Source organism: Zonotrichia leucophrys, chromosome 2, assembly GCF_028769735.1.
Source record: "Zonotrichia leucophrys gambelii isolate GWCS_2022_RI chromosome 2, RI_Zleu_2.0, whole genome shotgun sequence".
NCBI lineage: Eukaryota > Metazoa > Chordata > Aves > Passeriformes > Passerellidae > Zonotrichia > Zonotrichia leucophrys.
In genome coordinates this window covers 51,047,154-51,065,240 of record NC_088171.1, presented here as the reverse complement: position 1 = coordinate 51,065,240, position 18,087 = coordinate 51,047,154, and the positions used below count along the sequence as shown (strand labels likewise).

The window sequence follows — 18,087 nt, the reverse complement described above, 5'->3', positions numbered from 1 at the left end:
CTACATCAGAAAACATTTCATCTCAAAGTCATATCTGAAAAGGTGACTTCTTACAGTGTGAGATGTAAAAGTTAATACTTGTTCGCACTCATTTTTGTCTGACTTTAACAGTACGTATGCTTATTTTAAGTTGGCTATAACTGAAGAACTAATTTTAAAATGTATTTTACTTTTCCTCTTCTTAGACGTTAGAAATGTTGAGTTCCAAACTACAGAATTTTTAAATCCAGACTTGAAAAAACTACCAGACGTAAGGCCTGGTTCCCATCATTGCAGACATTGTCCTACAGAATAGCAAGAACATTGAAGTAGTGTTGCATCATGTTGGCTTTGTGTGGAGCTTTTTAAAAACTTTTCAGTATACTTGAGGTAGTACAGCAACGCAGCAGCTATGTGTCAGAATACAGAAGGATATTTTTCTTTCATATACATCTTGTTTTGACTCTGATGAAATATCTAGTTCGTTTAACTGACCTTAAAAGAATTGTAAGACGTTAATTTCTCCGCTACATAGAATTGCAGTGTGTAAAGGGTGAGTATAGGTTTAATGTAGATAAGCACAGAGAAAATTCTGCTGACAGAGCAGGAACTTACAGTGTACACGTATTGAAGTATAAAAATTTATTTTTTAACATTTTCCATTTATCTTGTGAATATATGTTGTAATAAAGCAACAAATCTTAATTTATTCTTTTAAAATAAATTTTGGGTGTGACATTTCAATGAGTGTGCAGCTGTTTTTTGAGTAAGCTTGGAGTTTTTTGCCCTTCATTTTATGGTTGTGCTTTTAGGGCTCAAGAGTTGAAACCAGTTTGAGTTACAGAAACCCAAGCACCTCACAGTCTATTTAGCTTTTAGTATTTTTCCAAGAATTTGAAAGTGCTGGAGAGACACAGCTAGACTTTGTGGATCTGATACATTGCCTATTTTTGTCACTTTTGCTGTCATTTAATTCCGTCCATTTTTCTGTATCTACACCTTTGCTACATTCCTGTAAAGCTGAGATTTACTCCTATATTAGCAGATGTTTAAAGGAGTGTATTCCCTGCAGCAACCACATTCACTGACAGAAGCAAAACATATTGCAACACATTCATTGAGCCACATAGTGCAGACTGTCATGCCAGGTAATCTATTTATAATGAGCTTTGCACTTATAAAAGGAGGCTGTTTGTCAGCCCTAAAATTAAAGCTGCCTTTTCCCAGAGTGATGGAAAAACTGTAGTTCACCAAGGTGCTAATGAAATTTTATGGAACATCATATAGGGCCACAGAGTTTCTAAATCCTTTTTGTCATTCAGCTGTTCTGCTTTTTGGAGATAGCCAGCAGCTGTGCCACCTGTGCAGGATGACTATCCCTTGATTTTTACACCAGTCAGAAAGTAAAACGGGAGTAAGAACATCTGCTTCCCTCAATCACTTAAGAGCCACTGAAATCTAAGAGATGTCTATTCTTTCCAACTTCTGACTAACATTCTTGAGCTGGAAAAAACTATTCTGTAAACACTTCTTTGAACTATTTCCTTTTTCTCTAATGTTTAAAATAGAGGGTTCTGAAAACTCATAAATGAGTGTTGACTTCCCCATCCATCACCACATTCTCTTTGGTGTCTAGAACCCATAAAAAAAAGACAGCAATGAAAATGCTCTTAAAATCTGTGCAGGTACAAGGTTTGTTGTTAGTATTTGTTTCACTCTAGCCTGTTCTCCTTAGCCTAGTTACCTAATCAAGCTTTTCTAAGAGAATATATTTTTCCCCTCAAGCCACACTCATTCAAATCCACTGTTGCGAATGTTAGCTTGGTGAACTTCAAAATGCATTCATAGTTGCATTTATTAGCTAATTTAAAAGACTAGGTTTTCTGCCTAGACCAAGAAGCTTAGAGAAACTTGATGCTTGACACAGAAAGATACAGCGATTTTTGAGTTTTCTTTTTATGGTTTTAAAATTTTTTATCTTCATGTTGGAACACAGAAAACCCTTTCAAATTTTATCATGAAATGGATTTGGTGGTCTCAGTTTGATCTGTATTATTCAGGAGATTAAACTTTAAAAAGGCTATTGCATTTTCTGGAGCTCTTCCCTTTCTAGTTGTGATTCTTTTTGTGCATACTTTTTTCCTCATTCTAAGAGCTTCTATCACTGTTCTGACCAGGTTTTCACCTCTTGCAGCTTGCAGACAATTTTTGATGCAATGTGAAAGCATGTAAAGAGTGAAGAAACTGTTTGTAGGGAGGAGCTTTTTTCCCCTATTCTCCTCAGAAAGAATGCAAGTGACCTTTGAGAAACCCTAACAAACTGACAGCTGGATTTATTATGCTAGAAGTCGCTTTTCCAGACATCAGGGTGCTTGTGAGTTTTTACATTCAGCTTGGAAGATTTTGAGGTTTACTACCATTCTGACGTCCCATAAGACTACATATGTTGTGTATTTGTACCAGGTACTAAGAAAGCAAATATACATTTTTGGCATTTCACTTCTACTGGCTTGAAAAGCAAAAATCTGTTACCCTTGTGTCCTTAGTTCTCCCATACTTTTGTTTGTTTATTTTTCATTCCTATCTTCCAGATGGAATCAGCACTACAAAGCCCTTCCCTCTCTCCCTCTGCCTCCTCTCTATGTGGATATATACAACCATTTCTGCTAATTTGCAAATGCACTCTGTAAACTTCGCATCCAAATCTTGCATTTTGCTTCCTTGTCTTTTCTTAGCTCAGTTAGGTCTTTTGCTTTTTTATTGTCACCTTTACCAGTTTTCTCATTTAAGCTGTTTTGATTCTGCCATTGTCTCTTCATTCTGTGTTCCTTTTCTTCTCTGTTTTAGCATGCTTGGGTGACTTCTAAAACAGCAGTCCTTAAATGTTCATCCTTTCATCTACTCTAGGTTTTCTTTGAGTTTCCTAATTTCTATTTTCACCTGTTCTGTCTTGCTGGTCTTTCTGTGTAACATTTACAAAAGCAACTAGTGGCTGATAAAATGTTCCTGTGCTGTCTTCCTTTCTATGTCATCATCCACTTCAACATCTTGGTATCATGTCTTGCTTTCCTCTGCTTCAGAGTTGCCTTCTGCCTAATGCTTGCTGCTATTGTTCTTTTCTTCATTCTTTTTTCTTTTCAAGTGGCTACCCTTTGCCATCCAAAGTCAACAATATCTCTTTCTGTCATCAATTGTTTTCATACACTGGAACATAACTGCTGTTTCCTATTGCACCTTTAATCACTGGTTGTTTTGTCAGTATGTGAAATTGACCTGTCTCTTCCCTTTGTTCCTATGTGCCTGTGAAGTGATTTTTGTTACTGCTCACTGCACTGGTGCCTACTTTTGCATTTTTATTGATTCCCATTTTTAAGATCTTTATGCATCTACATAAATGGCCTCAAGTTGTGCCAGAGGGTTCAGAGTCACGGAATGGGTTGCAAAGCTTTGGAACATACTGCCAGGGAAGTGGTGAAGTCATCATCCCTGGAAATCTTCAACAAAGCCTGTAAATTCAGCACTTTGAGGACATGGTTTAGTAGTGAACGTGGTGGTGGTGATAGGTTGATGGTTGGACATGGTGATCTTAAAGGGCTTTTCCAACCTTAATTTTAGGTTTCTATACACATGCATAATACCTCCCAGAAGACTATCCCACACTCATAACTCTTTTCACAAGTTGAATTTGTTAAAAATATCTCATTCTTTTGCCTTCATTTGAAGAACAATCCTAATTTTTATTAGTGTTCAACATAATGTTGAAGTTTAACAAAGCTGATGTATTAAAAAGCAGCCTTTTCTGTGCTATAAAACTCATACCTACGTACCACTTTCTATTTCTCCCATTCTAGAAGAACAGAAAGAAGGGTGTTATATCTAAACTCCTGATTTTCTATAAAAAACATTTGACTTCTAAAGAGCCCTCTAATGTTGTTTTCTGAGTTGTAGCAGTATCTCTTTACAAAAATTGGCCTGTGTTCTCAAAGGCAGCCAACTTGGATAAAAATGTCCTATGGCCTTACATAAAGGTCTGGTTACTACAGAGACAAAGCTTCCCTGATTTTCAGAAGGAATTTAGAAAATGAAAACAAAAAAACTTCATTAAGATCACAAACAGTATTTTTTATCTTCTTGACTTGACATGGAGATGCTTGACTTGCATCCATTAAAATTTGCCTGTTTGTATCACAGCAATTATACATTGATGGAGTTTAAATTTTATGACATTTTTAGATAGTGTGTAGATAGTGAAGGAAACACTTCTGAACAAAATAGTTTATGAATTCTGCATGAAGTGCCTGAAAACAGACACAGAGTCTCCTTGATAATGGAAGAATATGTTGACCTTTGTTTGTGAAGAAAGGGGAAATGGCTTGTAATGTCTTACAATTTAATTAAAGTGTCATCTACTTGTATAAAATTTACTTTGTCCTCTAATGAGCACATAAAACTTTCCAGAAAAGTCCTTCTCTTGTAGCATCACAAGGAAATTGTAGATAGATAACAGCCTTTAGCCTTGTGTTTGTGCCGCATCAACATTTGATTTTTTTTTTTTTTTTTAAACTCCACTTTCCTTCCCATATCTTGATATTTGGTTAGAGGCCTTTAAATGTGCATGTGTGATCAGTCACTCATCATCATCAGAGCCCAGCAAAACAGCTCGTCCTTATGGACATTTGAAATAAAGCCAGTCCTAGCAAAGAGATTGCTTGCAAGAATTGCCAACAAATTAGATGAATTTTTAGAGTGGATATGAAGTCTGGTTAAACAAACATTTAATTTCTTTTAGCAGCTGATTGATTGATTCCAAACAAAAAAGCTGCGCCATCTGGTCCTGAAAAACAAAGCAGCATTGCACATTCATTTTTGAAGAATTGTATAGGAAAATATCAATGTAATTCAACTTCTGATGCATATATACACACACAACAATTTCTATAAATTATCAGGTTTTTTAACTTTGCATAATAGTATTTCTTCATATTTAATGCACATAACTTTGTAAAAACTATACATTTGTAAGAAAATATGGGAATTGCTAGAAAAAAGTTCTATCTACAATGCTTTTTATTACATCTGAGCTATTCATCATACATTTTGACAAACAATTTTATTACTTGAAATAAAAAGCAGTATTCAAGGAAAAACTGAAACAAACCTGTCAGCTATATCAATTCAACTTATTCCAGCAAATACTGTGACATTTCAGACCTTGCTGGGCCAGAGAATTAGTTCTATATGTATGTAACAGAGTAGCTGCAGAGCTGTGTAGAGACAGATATTGCAGGTAGGGAGAAATTTCACAATTTTGAAACTCAGTGCTATTCTGAGTTGTAATAAAACATGGCAATTAAAAAATTTGCAAGGAGAAAGCTCATAAGCTCTTTTAGTATCTCTTGGGAAAAAAAACCTTAAGGGTAAAAGTATGTTCTATCAATAGAAGTAATAGAATCTTAAATAAGAATATAAACAAAGTTATTAACTATATTGTTTAAAATGGTTTAAATATTCTTATGAACAAGTATTATTTTTCCTCTCTTTCTCTGAGTTGTTAGAATTGTCTTCCTATTCTTACTTTTCTTCACATTACAAAAGCAGAAATTATGTCCTGCAAGCTTTTAATCACTTCTATAATTTTGGAACGATGCTTTGTTTTCTGTGAACCTCAATGATATTGCTTTAATGTCAGAGGTACAATTCTTTGTATATAAACAGGATCCATTAATTGTCCTAAGATTTTTTTTTTCCCCCTAAGTTAAAACTATTCCTATTGCTCTGTTTTCTTTCTTTTCAGCTATTTATGAACTCTCTTGTGAAGCATACAAACACTTGGGCAAAACTTCAAATTACTACTGGATAGATCCAGATGGCAGTGGGGCACTGGGACCTTTGAAAGTTTACTGCAACATGACAGGTAACTGCATTGTATTTACTAATTAAGCTGGTTGAAGGGGGGATTTGGTTTTTTGGGTCTTTTTAAATGTAGTTAGGAGAAAGAGGCTGTTCATATTTCATATTTCTTGTTAAAAGAAAAATAATAAGAGCTTTTCATCAGAGATCATAAAATCTGCTGTCACTAGTCAGGATAGACTGAGCAAGGCAGTAGTTATTCTATTTAATAAGGTTTTTGAATTGCACCTATTAGTCTTAATAGGTCTTTGTATCCTCAGTGTTGCATCTTTAAAAAAAATTTCAAGATACCTAAGAAAAATTTGATAGAAATGGCCACTTAACAAATCTGTTGTATAGCAGCCTAGTGGAGTTCAGTTTTATCTGTTGTTCGTGGGATGTTGCAGAAAGCAGCTTACCACCACAGGTAGGGAATAAAAATTAATTACTGAAGAAGCAAAACGTTTGTTTTCTTAATTGTCTGTTTTGACTTTTAAACTGTTTTTCTAACGCCAGTTAAACTCTGAAGATAATATTTATATAACTACATTAATTTGATTTTGTTGCGTGTATTGTCTTCTGCTTTTAAGACTAGTTTTGTATTCTCACCCAAAGTATCTCATCTTAGTCATCTGTGTTGCCATGATGAGGCGGGAAAATATGATCATGAAAAACAGGGCAATTTTTTGCACTGAGAATGTATTATTTCTTTGTTCTGTTAATGCATAGCAGTTGTCTCAGGACTTTTTCTGATATGAAATATTGGATAGTTGATAAAACAAGCATGTGCTCTGGCTTTCCCCAAACGTCTGCCTAAAAAGTTAGAATTTCTTTATGTGTGCATTGGAAATCTGGTGTATGCCTGAGTCCTCAGACTCCATCATCAGCAACATGATGGTGAAGGCACTGTCATAGATTGAAACACTGTCTCTGAGTTTTTAGAGATCACAGGTGCTAAAGCTCCCACAACTCTTCTGGAGGCAGAAACCTGGACATATCTGGGGCTGTGGGATGGGGTGTCTCCAACAGGAATGGGAGAGATGGGGAGGGATGCATGGCAAAGGCAGCAAACTCCAAATCAGGTGTTTATGGGTAGACAGCCTGTTGGAGAACAGAAACCACTGTTCCGCATTGCTATTAATGTCTGCTTTTGTATAATAAATACATGCCTAGAAAGGAGCCTGATCTAACATCTGGAAGTGCTGTTAATCCCATTCGGACTGGAGAGACAGGCCAACCCATCTGTCCTGAGACACAGGTGTAAAGGCACTTTTCAGATCCTCAGCCATGTAGAGCATTTTAAATCGTAACTCAAGCACCTTGAACAGCATCAGTAACTAATCAGGCAGGCACTGCAGCAACAAGGCCAAGAATGCTGTCATTCAAGTGATTTCTGCTATTCAGAACTGCTGTGTTCAGTGCTAGATATAGCTTTTGGTTGCTCTTCAAGGGTAAATTTGTAAATTAAAAATATACTGCCCCAGTGGGCTTAGGCACAGAAAAGTACACTCATCCAGTATTGCAGCATTGCTCAGTCATGTTAAATATAAAAATACAACAGAAGGTCCTAGTAGCTTCTTCAACACTGGAGGGAAAGAAAAAGTAAAATTAATAATTTCATTTTACTAACATTTCTCATCTACGAAACAGTTTCAGAGTATATAAATGTGACCTTTTCCTAACCAGTGCAAGGAGATCATGAACATTAGGATACATGATTTAATTCACTTGGCGCTGAAGCATGCTGTGGAAAAATGCAGTTTTCTGTTCAACTGGATCGCTCTCATCAGCAGTTCTTTGCTACAAGAAAAAGGCAATTTGCACTAATATCCATATAAACATTGCAGTTTTGAAAAAAAAAAACCCTAAACCACGTATTTCTTCATTACAATGCAAATGACTGCAAGAGATATGTGAAAGTTGATGGGAAGTAATTTTAATCTGTGCTTCTAAAACTGACACTTGTTGCTAGCAGAGTAAAGCTCATCACCTCTGTACATACTGTGTAGTGCCTATATGTTGCAGGTGCCACAGTTTTAGTTTTCTTTTGATTAGTGGTCATCTGAGGCACTGACGCTCGAGGGCCAAGAGCTACAATTTTAGCACAACACCCTAAATCTTTTTCTGAATCTATATATGTTATTATCAGCAGCACACACGCCCAGTGTAGGGAAGGAGATTGAGTACTTTGCTTCATCAGTAACACGGTTCTGTAGAACTCTAGCAATGATACACACCTTGTCATATAACAGCACTAAAGCATGCAACAATCAGCAGAACTCTCAAAAAATTTTAGTATCCAGCTTGTGCAGGTCTATGGTATTACTATAGCTATATTTGAAAAAAAAATTAAGCTACCTGAATAACAATTACATATTTTTTTGTGAACATAAAGCTAAGTAACCTACAAATTTAGCTAAACTGATTGGTATGTGGAGTATACTAAATGAATAAAAATAATATGGCAAGGTAGTGATATTTTATTGTGATGAAGATTCTTAACTATATTTTCCTCTCTAGTCTGAGAGTCAAATCTAAATGTTCCTATTCTTCCATTATGTAAAATAAACATCTCTATATTAACTTACTACACAAGATACTAATGCATGTTTTAAATTTGCCTTCTTTGGTCCAGATGAAACTAGAAAGTAGAGAACATCTTAATGACTAAAAATGTGAAGTGCAGCTTTCTTGTTCCGTTCCTTGACAAAGCAAGTCCACAAAATTGGCAAAGTGAATATCAATCTTTGTAAAGCAAGGTGTTTTAACAGCTGTGCACTACTTTCACAATTACTCTATTCATATAATTCTATACTATATTCTGGAGCATAGTTTTACTAGATCAAAATGTTGAATAGTAAGTGTCACTCTCACTTGGCTGTAAGCCTTCTGGGGCAAGGACAATATCCTCAAAAGCCACTGAAATTGTTTGTTGCAAAATTATGTCTTCAGCCCTTTAATATACCATATCACAAATATGGGGCCACAAAATTCATAATTTCATCATTATATCAGCATTTCACCCACAGAGTCTACAGTCAGAAAACAGTAGCATAGCCAAATGTGGCAAACAATATTAAAAAGAAAAAAAGAGAGAAAATTGTGGTGCAGAAGGCAGCTGTTTGGGCATATTTCTGGGCATAATCCACATCTAAATTTAGTGTATCTTAATTTAGTAAACTGGCGAGTGTCATGACAAGACCCCCCCCCCTTCACAGATGTTGCTGTGGTAACTAAAAATTGTTCTGGTTTCTAAGATGTGCAGGTGATTCAATAGTACAAAGTCAGAAATATGTAATTGCATGTGCTCCCAACAGTAGTTCATGGTCTCTGTAAATAACTCTATTTTCAAAGAAATTCCCAAGCTTCTCCTTCCAAGTCTCTTGTCCTTGTCTTCTCCAAACAAAGGTTGTACTCAGAGCTGTGCTCTGATAGTGAAGAGGAACCAAGCACTTATATTTTATGTGCTCATAGTGGAATGAAGATGTCTGAGATATTACATTCCAACTATTTCTGATTTAATAAAACAGCTTTTCAAAATCTAGGGCATTGCTGTTCATGTTATGCATTTTTCCAAATAGTTGTCTGTAGTAACTATGTATATTTTAGGAAGCTTTTTTCCTTGTCCTTTCTTTTTTCTTTTTTTTGAAAAACAGTGTTGGAAGCGTTTAGAGGTAGAAAGTTGGAATTGTTCAAATTAAGTCACTTATGGATAAAGTATTCCTTGATGCTGTGTTGTGGCACAATGTTTAACCATTAGACTGCTTTTCAGTTTAGCCTCTTTTGTGGCTAAGGTCAACAGGGAACTCTTTCAAAGCTCTGTCATCTTACCTTCTTGTAGAGGCAGGTCCACAAGGCAAAGTTAGACTCTGCATTCAAGCTGGGTTTTTCCAAAATTGGAGGGTTGCTCTCTTAGTATCCAGTTTGACCTTTTCTGTTTTTCCCTTAATTAGTATTAGAGCAGCAGCTGTAGTGGAAAGAAATGCTCTTTTAAGAGGTTTGTTAGAATATCTTAATATCCTAATTATTTTTGTGCAAGGAGTATATTGCAGCTTCATTCCATGCTCTGTAGTATATTGCAGCTTTATTCCATGCTCTGTATAATATTGCTGAATCTCTAGGCCTGTTTCCTTTTCCTCTGACAGATTAGTTTTAGTCCCATTGAAAAAGACACAAGAAAAATGGGAAGTAACCAATTTCTTTCATGTTTCTCTTTTTATCTGTTTGTTACGAGGAGGATGAGGAAAAAGTGTCAGTTGAGTAAGATTATTAAGACCTTACTTTGTGTATTTGTCCTGCAAGAATTTTTAGAGTGAGGAATAAGTAGAGGAGCAATGCAGAGGGACCATAAGGGCAGAGTTATTTATCCTAATGGCTGTAAGGGATGTCAGCAAGAGAGGGAGATCAGCACTCCTGTAGTTGCTTGAGGCTTTAAGCTGAGGAGAGGAAAATCATAGCCTGCTGTTTCTAGTGGTTCATCACTTAGACTACTGATGCAAAGTAGAACAGAAAGGTTTCATAATGTATTTTACCAGAAGATATGTCAGTTAATTCTTTCTATTGGTCCTGAAGTCTTTATGCCTCCATGATGCAGCTTTTATCTCATTTCAGGATCCAAATAGCTGCAAGCATAATGGCTCCATTTGAGCAGTACTTAGCCTATCTCCTTCCTAGTACAATTCATTTGCCTCAAGCTGCTCATCTTCAAACAGTTTGAGAAATCATTATGAGTATTCATAGCCTGCCTCATTAAGGTCAAATGTATGAGGTGACTCTCTATCCACTCTCCTCCTTCCCCTCTCTCTTCATTTTTTTTAACAGAAATGGCACATGTGATAATTACAAGAATGACTTTGTGAGCAGACATTAAACAACCACAACTGTTGTATCCTGTGACTTTTCTCTCTGTACATAGTGGGTCAATGGAGTGTTTTATACTATGAAATATGTAGAAACATATGGCGTGAATATAAATGTGCCATCACTATATCCTAAATAAAAGTGCCCTAGAAGCAGTAAAGGTTTGATTCTATTGCTCATATCTATATAATCAGTTCTCTCATATGAGAATTCTTATCTGAGAACAGCATTACTGAACTTCCAAGGTACCAGAACTTTTATTCATATGTGCGTATGTATATACACATAAATAACAAAATGTTGTGCAATTTAATTCAATAAAGTAAAGATTTAGGGAAGAAGTTAATATTTTTTAGTAGTTAACTAGAATAGAATGAATTGATATGTATTTAAAATGAATAAACAAAATTTGTCATTGGGCAATGCTAAGCTGTTCAGGGACCATTATAGCAACCTTACCTAGTATAATCTCATTGCAGAAAGCTTTCTATAATAATATTTCAGTCCCTTGCCTAAAATAGAGAAAGAAAAATATCTTCATTGTCTCAATTTTTACATATGAAATGAAGATTTTATTTCTAACAGCATCTCATACACTTCTCTCTCATTGTAGAGGGGTTTTTGGAGGCTTTTTTAGTAGTCTCAGTCATTTTTTCAAGTAAAAATTACATTTGAGAGGTAAAAAGACAACCAAATATTTGAAATGAATTTGGGCTGTTGTTGCAGGGTGTCCAAGCTTGTTTCCTTGCAGATGAAAAAAGAGTAGAAACAAACATAGCAAAGAAAAAAAGGGAAAAGCATCAACACGTTTAGGAATTTAGGACACTGCTTTTCATTGTTTTGACTTATCAAGCTAGACTCTCTGTAAAAAAAAAAAGAAAAGAGAAAAAGTACTGAGGAAGAAGAAAATAATCATTGAAGCATCAGGGCATCATGCCGAGAGCAGCAACTCTGATGGCAAACTTTACTCCTAAGGTGAGTTCATCTTCCAAGTACCAGAGTAAAATAATAGACCCGTGAAAAACCTGGAAACAGAGCAGACCATGTTTACATCTTTGCCTGCCAAGTTGGCTGAAGCATCCTGCATCTCAGCTTTAGTTCACTGATTGTGTTTTTCATCTGCTCTTTTACAAGGCACGTCCTTTTTATTCTAGGTTTCATGGGTACATATTTTCATTTTTAATCAGCTTTTCTTGTTGTTGTTATTTTTGATTTATGCTCAAGTTTGGCTTTCTCGCTGTGGTACTTTAATGTATCTCAACAAATTTGGCTAGTGTGTTTTCCCCCCTTGCTGTGGAACACAGTACTGACTTACTACAAATGTGATCATGATTGTTTTTCCATCTGGACACAACTTTTTCACTCAGCCTCAATCAGCTGACAGACTGTAATTATTAGCTTTACCTGGACTCATCTTGCTCAGATGCAGCTTGCTGTCTGGGGTCCTTGTGAAATAAATCGGGATGTTTTTCTGTTTGGTTTGTTGGGCCTGCCTCAGGTTATCACTAAAAAGTGATTTTGTTGGGCACCCTTGTGCCAGGCAGTTAGTTGAGTCTGACTGGTTAAAGCCACTATCTAGATGGCAAGGAATGAGTGAGGGCAGTCTGTTGCTGTGTTCTGTGACAGCATGTCAAGTTTGTCATATGGTCAGGCTTTTAAGGATGGAAGAGTAAAGGACTGCAGCTTGGCATTAAGGACCAAGGGACTGTGAAGGCTGTTTTTACTTATCTTTTATAATGTTCATATCTTAAACATATGCTGCCATAAAACAGCCTCCACACAGACATGAAGGTTCTAATAATTTCAGGGCTCTTCATAATATAAAATCATAAAATTTGGTAGGGGGGAGGAAAGGTTGTGAATCAATACCTGGTGATTTCATTAAGCAAAATTGTGTAATAATGAAAATGTGATGTCATGACTTTTGGGTTTGAGTAAATCATGTTAAATTCACATGACCCTAAATAATGTTGGAATATCTCTAGATGTTTTCTGCAGTCACACTTGCACATGTAGAAAGTGAAAAGCTCTCAGAGTTTGCTACTGCAGAGAAAATATCTAAACCATATAACAAAAAATATCATGTGAAATCTGTCTTCAGGACAAAGTTCTTGATTTGCTCTGTTTCAGAAGAGAACAAGCTTTATCATTGGCACTCAAGCTGGATTCTTAAGTCACCAAATGATAGAAACATTTCTGGCTGTCTGACTACATTCCTGTAATTCTTCCTTTTTTTTTCTGCACCACTTCAAACTTTGAGGCATCATATAAGAATATACATTAATAAATGTATGTCACGTCATCATCTTAATACATTTCAGATGCTCATAGTTGGAGCAAACATTCATATATCAGGCATAAGATGAACAAATGTGTAATTACCTCAAAGCATGAGAACAAATTGGCTTTTGAGAGTGACACAGAAGACTTAGTTGAAAATAAAGCAGAGTCTTTGTTTTGCTGAATTATTTGGTCTAGAAGAAGCAAAAAACTTCATATCACCTGCAATCAGCAAATATTCCTCATTTGTTGGAAACCAAGCTCTCAGAAATTAGAATACAACAATCTTTTTTTAGGATTCTGTGCATTGCAGGACCCCACAAGCCTATATTTCAAGAAATACGTCCGTAACTTGGGGAGCAGAAAAAAGGGATGGCTGGAAATAAAATGATGAGCAGTACCACCTACCTCAAAGTGTTATTGTGAATGTTAGAAGCAAATATTTAGCTCTGGATTCACTCCCACACACACTTGTTCCCTACTGGGGATGTAAGGAACTTGGCACAAGTTGCTTCAGGCCAGTGATATGCTTCAGTTATCCCTAGAAAATTGCTCCTGTAGAGAATATTATTGAAAGGCCAAACAAAACTTGTGTTTTCTGTACAACTTTTATTATTGCTTTTGGTCAGAAAATTAAGGTCAAGTTAAGGCTAGACAGTTAAATTACCCCTGAAATAGTGGGAGTTTGTGGTGGTGTTTTGCAAACTTTGGTGATAATATTTTCTCAGAGTTTTTCTGTTGTTTTGAGGGAGGGATACAGGTGATGTGAGGTGTGTGTTTTTACGTACTCCTTGTATTTCTGGGAAAACTGCTCTGTGCTTCTATGGGCTTTTAGCTGTACTGCCTCAAAGCCTGGAAGGTGTGAGTCACTAAGTTCTTGTGGGACTTGTGGTATACAGCAATGCTTTCCCATATGTGCTTCTCCCTTACTGCTTCCTTGTCCTTAATCAACAGTGCAAAGAACATCTTGCAAAGAACATCTTCTCATCAAATCCTATCCAGGGCTGCTTTTTATTGACTGCTACTGATGCCTCAGGTGTTAGCTTTTATATTTTTTGGATTCTCTACTGCTTTAGTGTGTAGTTCTGAGCTTCATATAAGGGGATGGTAAGCTCTCTTCACAGAGTAGGTAGACAAAACCATTCCTTTTCTAGCTGGGGACCAAGGACAAATTATCCTAATCTGCGACCCAAGAGCATTAACAACAGTGGACTGAAGAGAGAAAATCAAGAAGGATGGGAATTCATAAGTTAAAGCTATAATTGGACAATTAACTCCAATATAATAATGGACCAAAACTTATAAAAGTGAGAGACCCTGTGACTGGCCATCTGTTTTTGTGACCGTTTTGGGTCCATCTTGGGTGTAGCCCTGGCTGGGCTCTTGTGGTGCCCAAGGTATATCCATTGAGGCCTTTTAATAAATATCTACTTCATTTTCAACTCCCTCTAGCCTGTGTTCTAGGTCAGCCTTCACAGGGTATCACTACTACTGTCTTGTCTAGCTGACTGTGGGACTAGGAAGAACACCATTTACCTGTTCAGAATGTTGTTCCTATTGATAATTTCTCTGAAACTGGAAAAACGTAGCTAAATGTTTAAAGAGCAGATTAGGTAAAAGGAAATATCTGAAGTCCCATTCAGACTACAAATGATATATTAAGTTCACTTATTTCTGAAACAGACAAATGATGAAAAAATTACAGGCAATTTTTAGGAGTGGAAAGAGATTAATTCTACTCTAGAATTTCCAACCAGCATTCAGGGTGCAGTGCTGCCACCCTGATATGTAATTTTCTGAATAAATTTGCCTAAAAGGGCAGGTAAACTGTGTTGTCATCATTGTTGCTAAAAATTCTCAGGTTTTCTTTTATGCTCTGAAAAACAAGTTATAAAAAGAAATTACTTGAACAGTGAATAAGCTGCAGAAGATATCCATTTTGATATGTACTTACACATCTTGGTAATGTACTGCTGATGCATTTTCCCCAGGCAGGCAGGAGACTACAGAATGATTCTCCCATGTCTCCCTCCCAGGACTTCTTAATAAATGAATTAACATAGATATGTAAAAATGTGAGTGTACAGTGTTATGAAGTTTTTGTGTGAAGGCTATCTTTGAATGCTGCAAGAAGAACCCAAGATTATTTGCATGTTTGCATTTTATCACTTAGAATTAGTCTTACTGCTTTTCTATAGAAGTGAACAAATGCACAGTGACTATAATGTGAACCTAGAGACAACATTTTTTATCAATTTCGAATGTGGGCGCTCAGTACATTTTTAGGGCACCACCTATGCTGTAAACTCCCCTCCACCACTTCCATGTGGTGGGAAAATGACTGAAAGGGAATAGCAATGAGGGGAAAAATTACTTAAATCTGATATCATCTGGAACAGGCCTTTTTCTTTTATTTTTTTACCTTCAAGGTCACAGAAAGTAGCACTTCCTCTGAAAATATGGTAGTCAATCAGAAAATGTTATGAAGAGACCACTTAGATCCACTAAAACAAGTGAGGAATTTTCCTGGAAGAGACAGACTTGTTTGCAACCTACTGAGATTATCCCTTGCTCCACAGCATCAGAAAGTGAAGAATGGTTGAAATAAACAGGATGCAACTAAAGAACTAATGCTAGAATTCCATATGGTTTAGTGAGAAGAGTCCAACCAACACAACCGTAAGATGAGCTCTGAAACTTTGTACGCTGAGTAGGGAACGTCTACAGCCAGAGAACTTGCAGAGAAAATTTTTAGATTTGGAATGGAAAGATGCAGTTGCAAACCAGATCTTGTTCAGGAAGTCTTAACTGGTAGGTGTAAGAATCTCCTTCCACTTGTGTACTGGAAACCAAGTGTTTCAATGTCAGGGGTCAGGGTACATTTTTATTATGTTCAGTGTTCACATTATTAGGAGAATTAACATGCTTTTTATGCTTCCTGCTTTAGTGTTTTTTTCCATTTGCTAAGCCCAAGTTTGCTTTTCTTCAGGAGGCCTGGAAATATTGGTTTTATCTAGTATGAGTCAGGATATGCTTCCCTGAGTGAGAGCTATTGAGATAATAATCTTCAATTATCCTAGATGAGATTTATTAGACTAACTGCACACACTGAAACACTCAATAGTAAGCAAGTTAAGAAAACTGATGAGAAGAAATTATCTTCCTAATATTATTTTTGTGAGTTTTGCCAAAGCAGTACCCTAAGCCTTGAGATGATAGTCCTCCATAGAAAACAGCTTTTCATCTTCATGTTGGGATCCACTTGTGCATCACAAATGGAAATCACAGTAGATTTTCTTTCTGAACAGCATTTGCTGACTACAGTGGAATTAAGCTTGTCAGTAATGATAAAAAAATTAAGTATATTTAATATCATGTCAGTAGGAGTAGGAAAAAATACTGTCACAAAATCATTTGAAATGGCCATGTTGTAAATAATTGTATTGGATATCTAGGATCATCACTACTCGATTGGATTCCCTTTTTCTTAGCAATAGCTTGGTGGACAGGAATTGGTGTCTCACAGAGACATGGATATCCTATAGAAGCTGACTTAGCTCTCCAAAGCCTGAGTGTGTATTGTTTGAGGGTGTAGATCATAAGCGTGTTTCTGTCAGAAGCACTTTTCTGCCTGAAGATACATTATTGCTAATTTTGTTCAGGTAACTACCATAGAACTAAGCTGAAATGGTCAATCTTACTCGTGTTGTATGGTGAGCATCTGATGAACAAGCAGCTGAGCCAATTGGATGCTCACCAAAAAGTGTATTGAGACTGTTGAGGTGACTGACATCTCTGCTAGGCAGAGTAGAAACCACTGGGGCAGACTCATAAGTATTTCTGGTCAAGGGACGTTAGCAAAAGGACTTACTTACGATCTTGCTTTGTGCACTGGCATGAATATTCATGGCTTGTCTGTCTCACTGCATAAACCCAATTACTTAGAAATTAAAGATAGATAGGAAATGAAAACTACCAAAAAAAAGGCACTAACTCAATTAATGTTAATATTCAGAGCAGCTATCTGACATTTCTGCAGCCTTTACCACTGTGTCCTGGAGCGCTGAGTGGTTGCTTCGTTTATGCCTGACACTGTTGCAGATTTTTGCTACAACCGTCAGATTAATGTAAAAACCGTGTTACTTAACACCCTGCTGTATTGCAAACCTATACTTCCAAATGCTTTGCAGGGCTTTGTGGCATCTGCAGTGGAAAAGAAGCACTGCAGATGGCAGAGACCAGCAAAACACATTTTTCGTTGCGTCAGAGAAGAATCAAATTAGAGTAGCTGCTGTTTCAGCCTTCTTCCTAAGTAGAAGTTGCTAATCAATCTTACAGGTTTCAGTATTAAGTGAAGTGCCAAACCTAGAAAATTCAAGATTAAATTTTAATATTTACAAATCACATAATGTTTTTTGAAAGTGTAACTGGAACAAAGATAATTTCTCTTGAAATTACTTCTGTTCCTCCCCATCCTTTTGTTTCCAGGTCTGGGAGATGTCTTCTATTAACTCAGTTGCTAACATTTGGTTGAAATGTATTTTAAACTAATATTTTAATACCAACATCAATATTGTTTCTCTTCCTATTCCCTTTTCAATAATGTGTTTTGCTTTATATGGTCTCTAAGCTATTACTTCAGATTCATGAATGACACTGCATGTGGAGCAATCGTCAGTATTATCTGTGTGCTTTTGAGCAAATAACAACAGTAAACCTAAATCCTGGCCCAGACCTGTGGATGTCTTGAGGTAGTCAGTTCCATCAAATTGTCTGTTCTTTTGTCTCTGTAAAAAATTCCAGGGTTCATTTAATGTTTTATTTCTTTTAGGTAAGTATGTTTTCATGTTTGAAGGTTTTTGTTTGCTTGATCATTTTTTTAAAAAGGTAATAGAAGGATTTTTATATTTCATTTATTTGCAATATATTCTTATGCCAGAGTGAATATCTGCCAAGTAACTGCAATAAAATAGATTTTGAAGAAAACAGGACTGTTCACCCCTTTTCTATATAGTGCAAAGATTCTTAAAAGCTTTATTTTGATCTTTTGCTTTTGTTGAATTTAGTGTTGACTGTTTT

At 36.2% G+C, this 18,087-nt stretch overlaps 1 protein-coding gene across 1 annotated transcript in view; it reads left to right on the top strand.

The window, feature by feature from the left end:
* CNTNAP2 (contactin associated protein 2) overlaps positions 1-18,087 on the top strand; it is a 1,031,263-nt gene that overhangs the window by 685,088 nt on the left and 328,088 nt on the right. Inside the window, exon 12 of the mRNA XM_064704986.1 lies at positions 5,774-5,893. Within this exon, the coding sequence (XP_064561056.1) occupies positions 5,774-5,893 (120 nt within the window). The remainder of the gene's footprint in view (positions 1-5,773; positions 5,894-18,087) is intronic.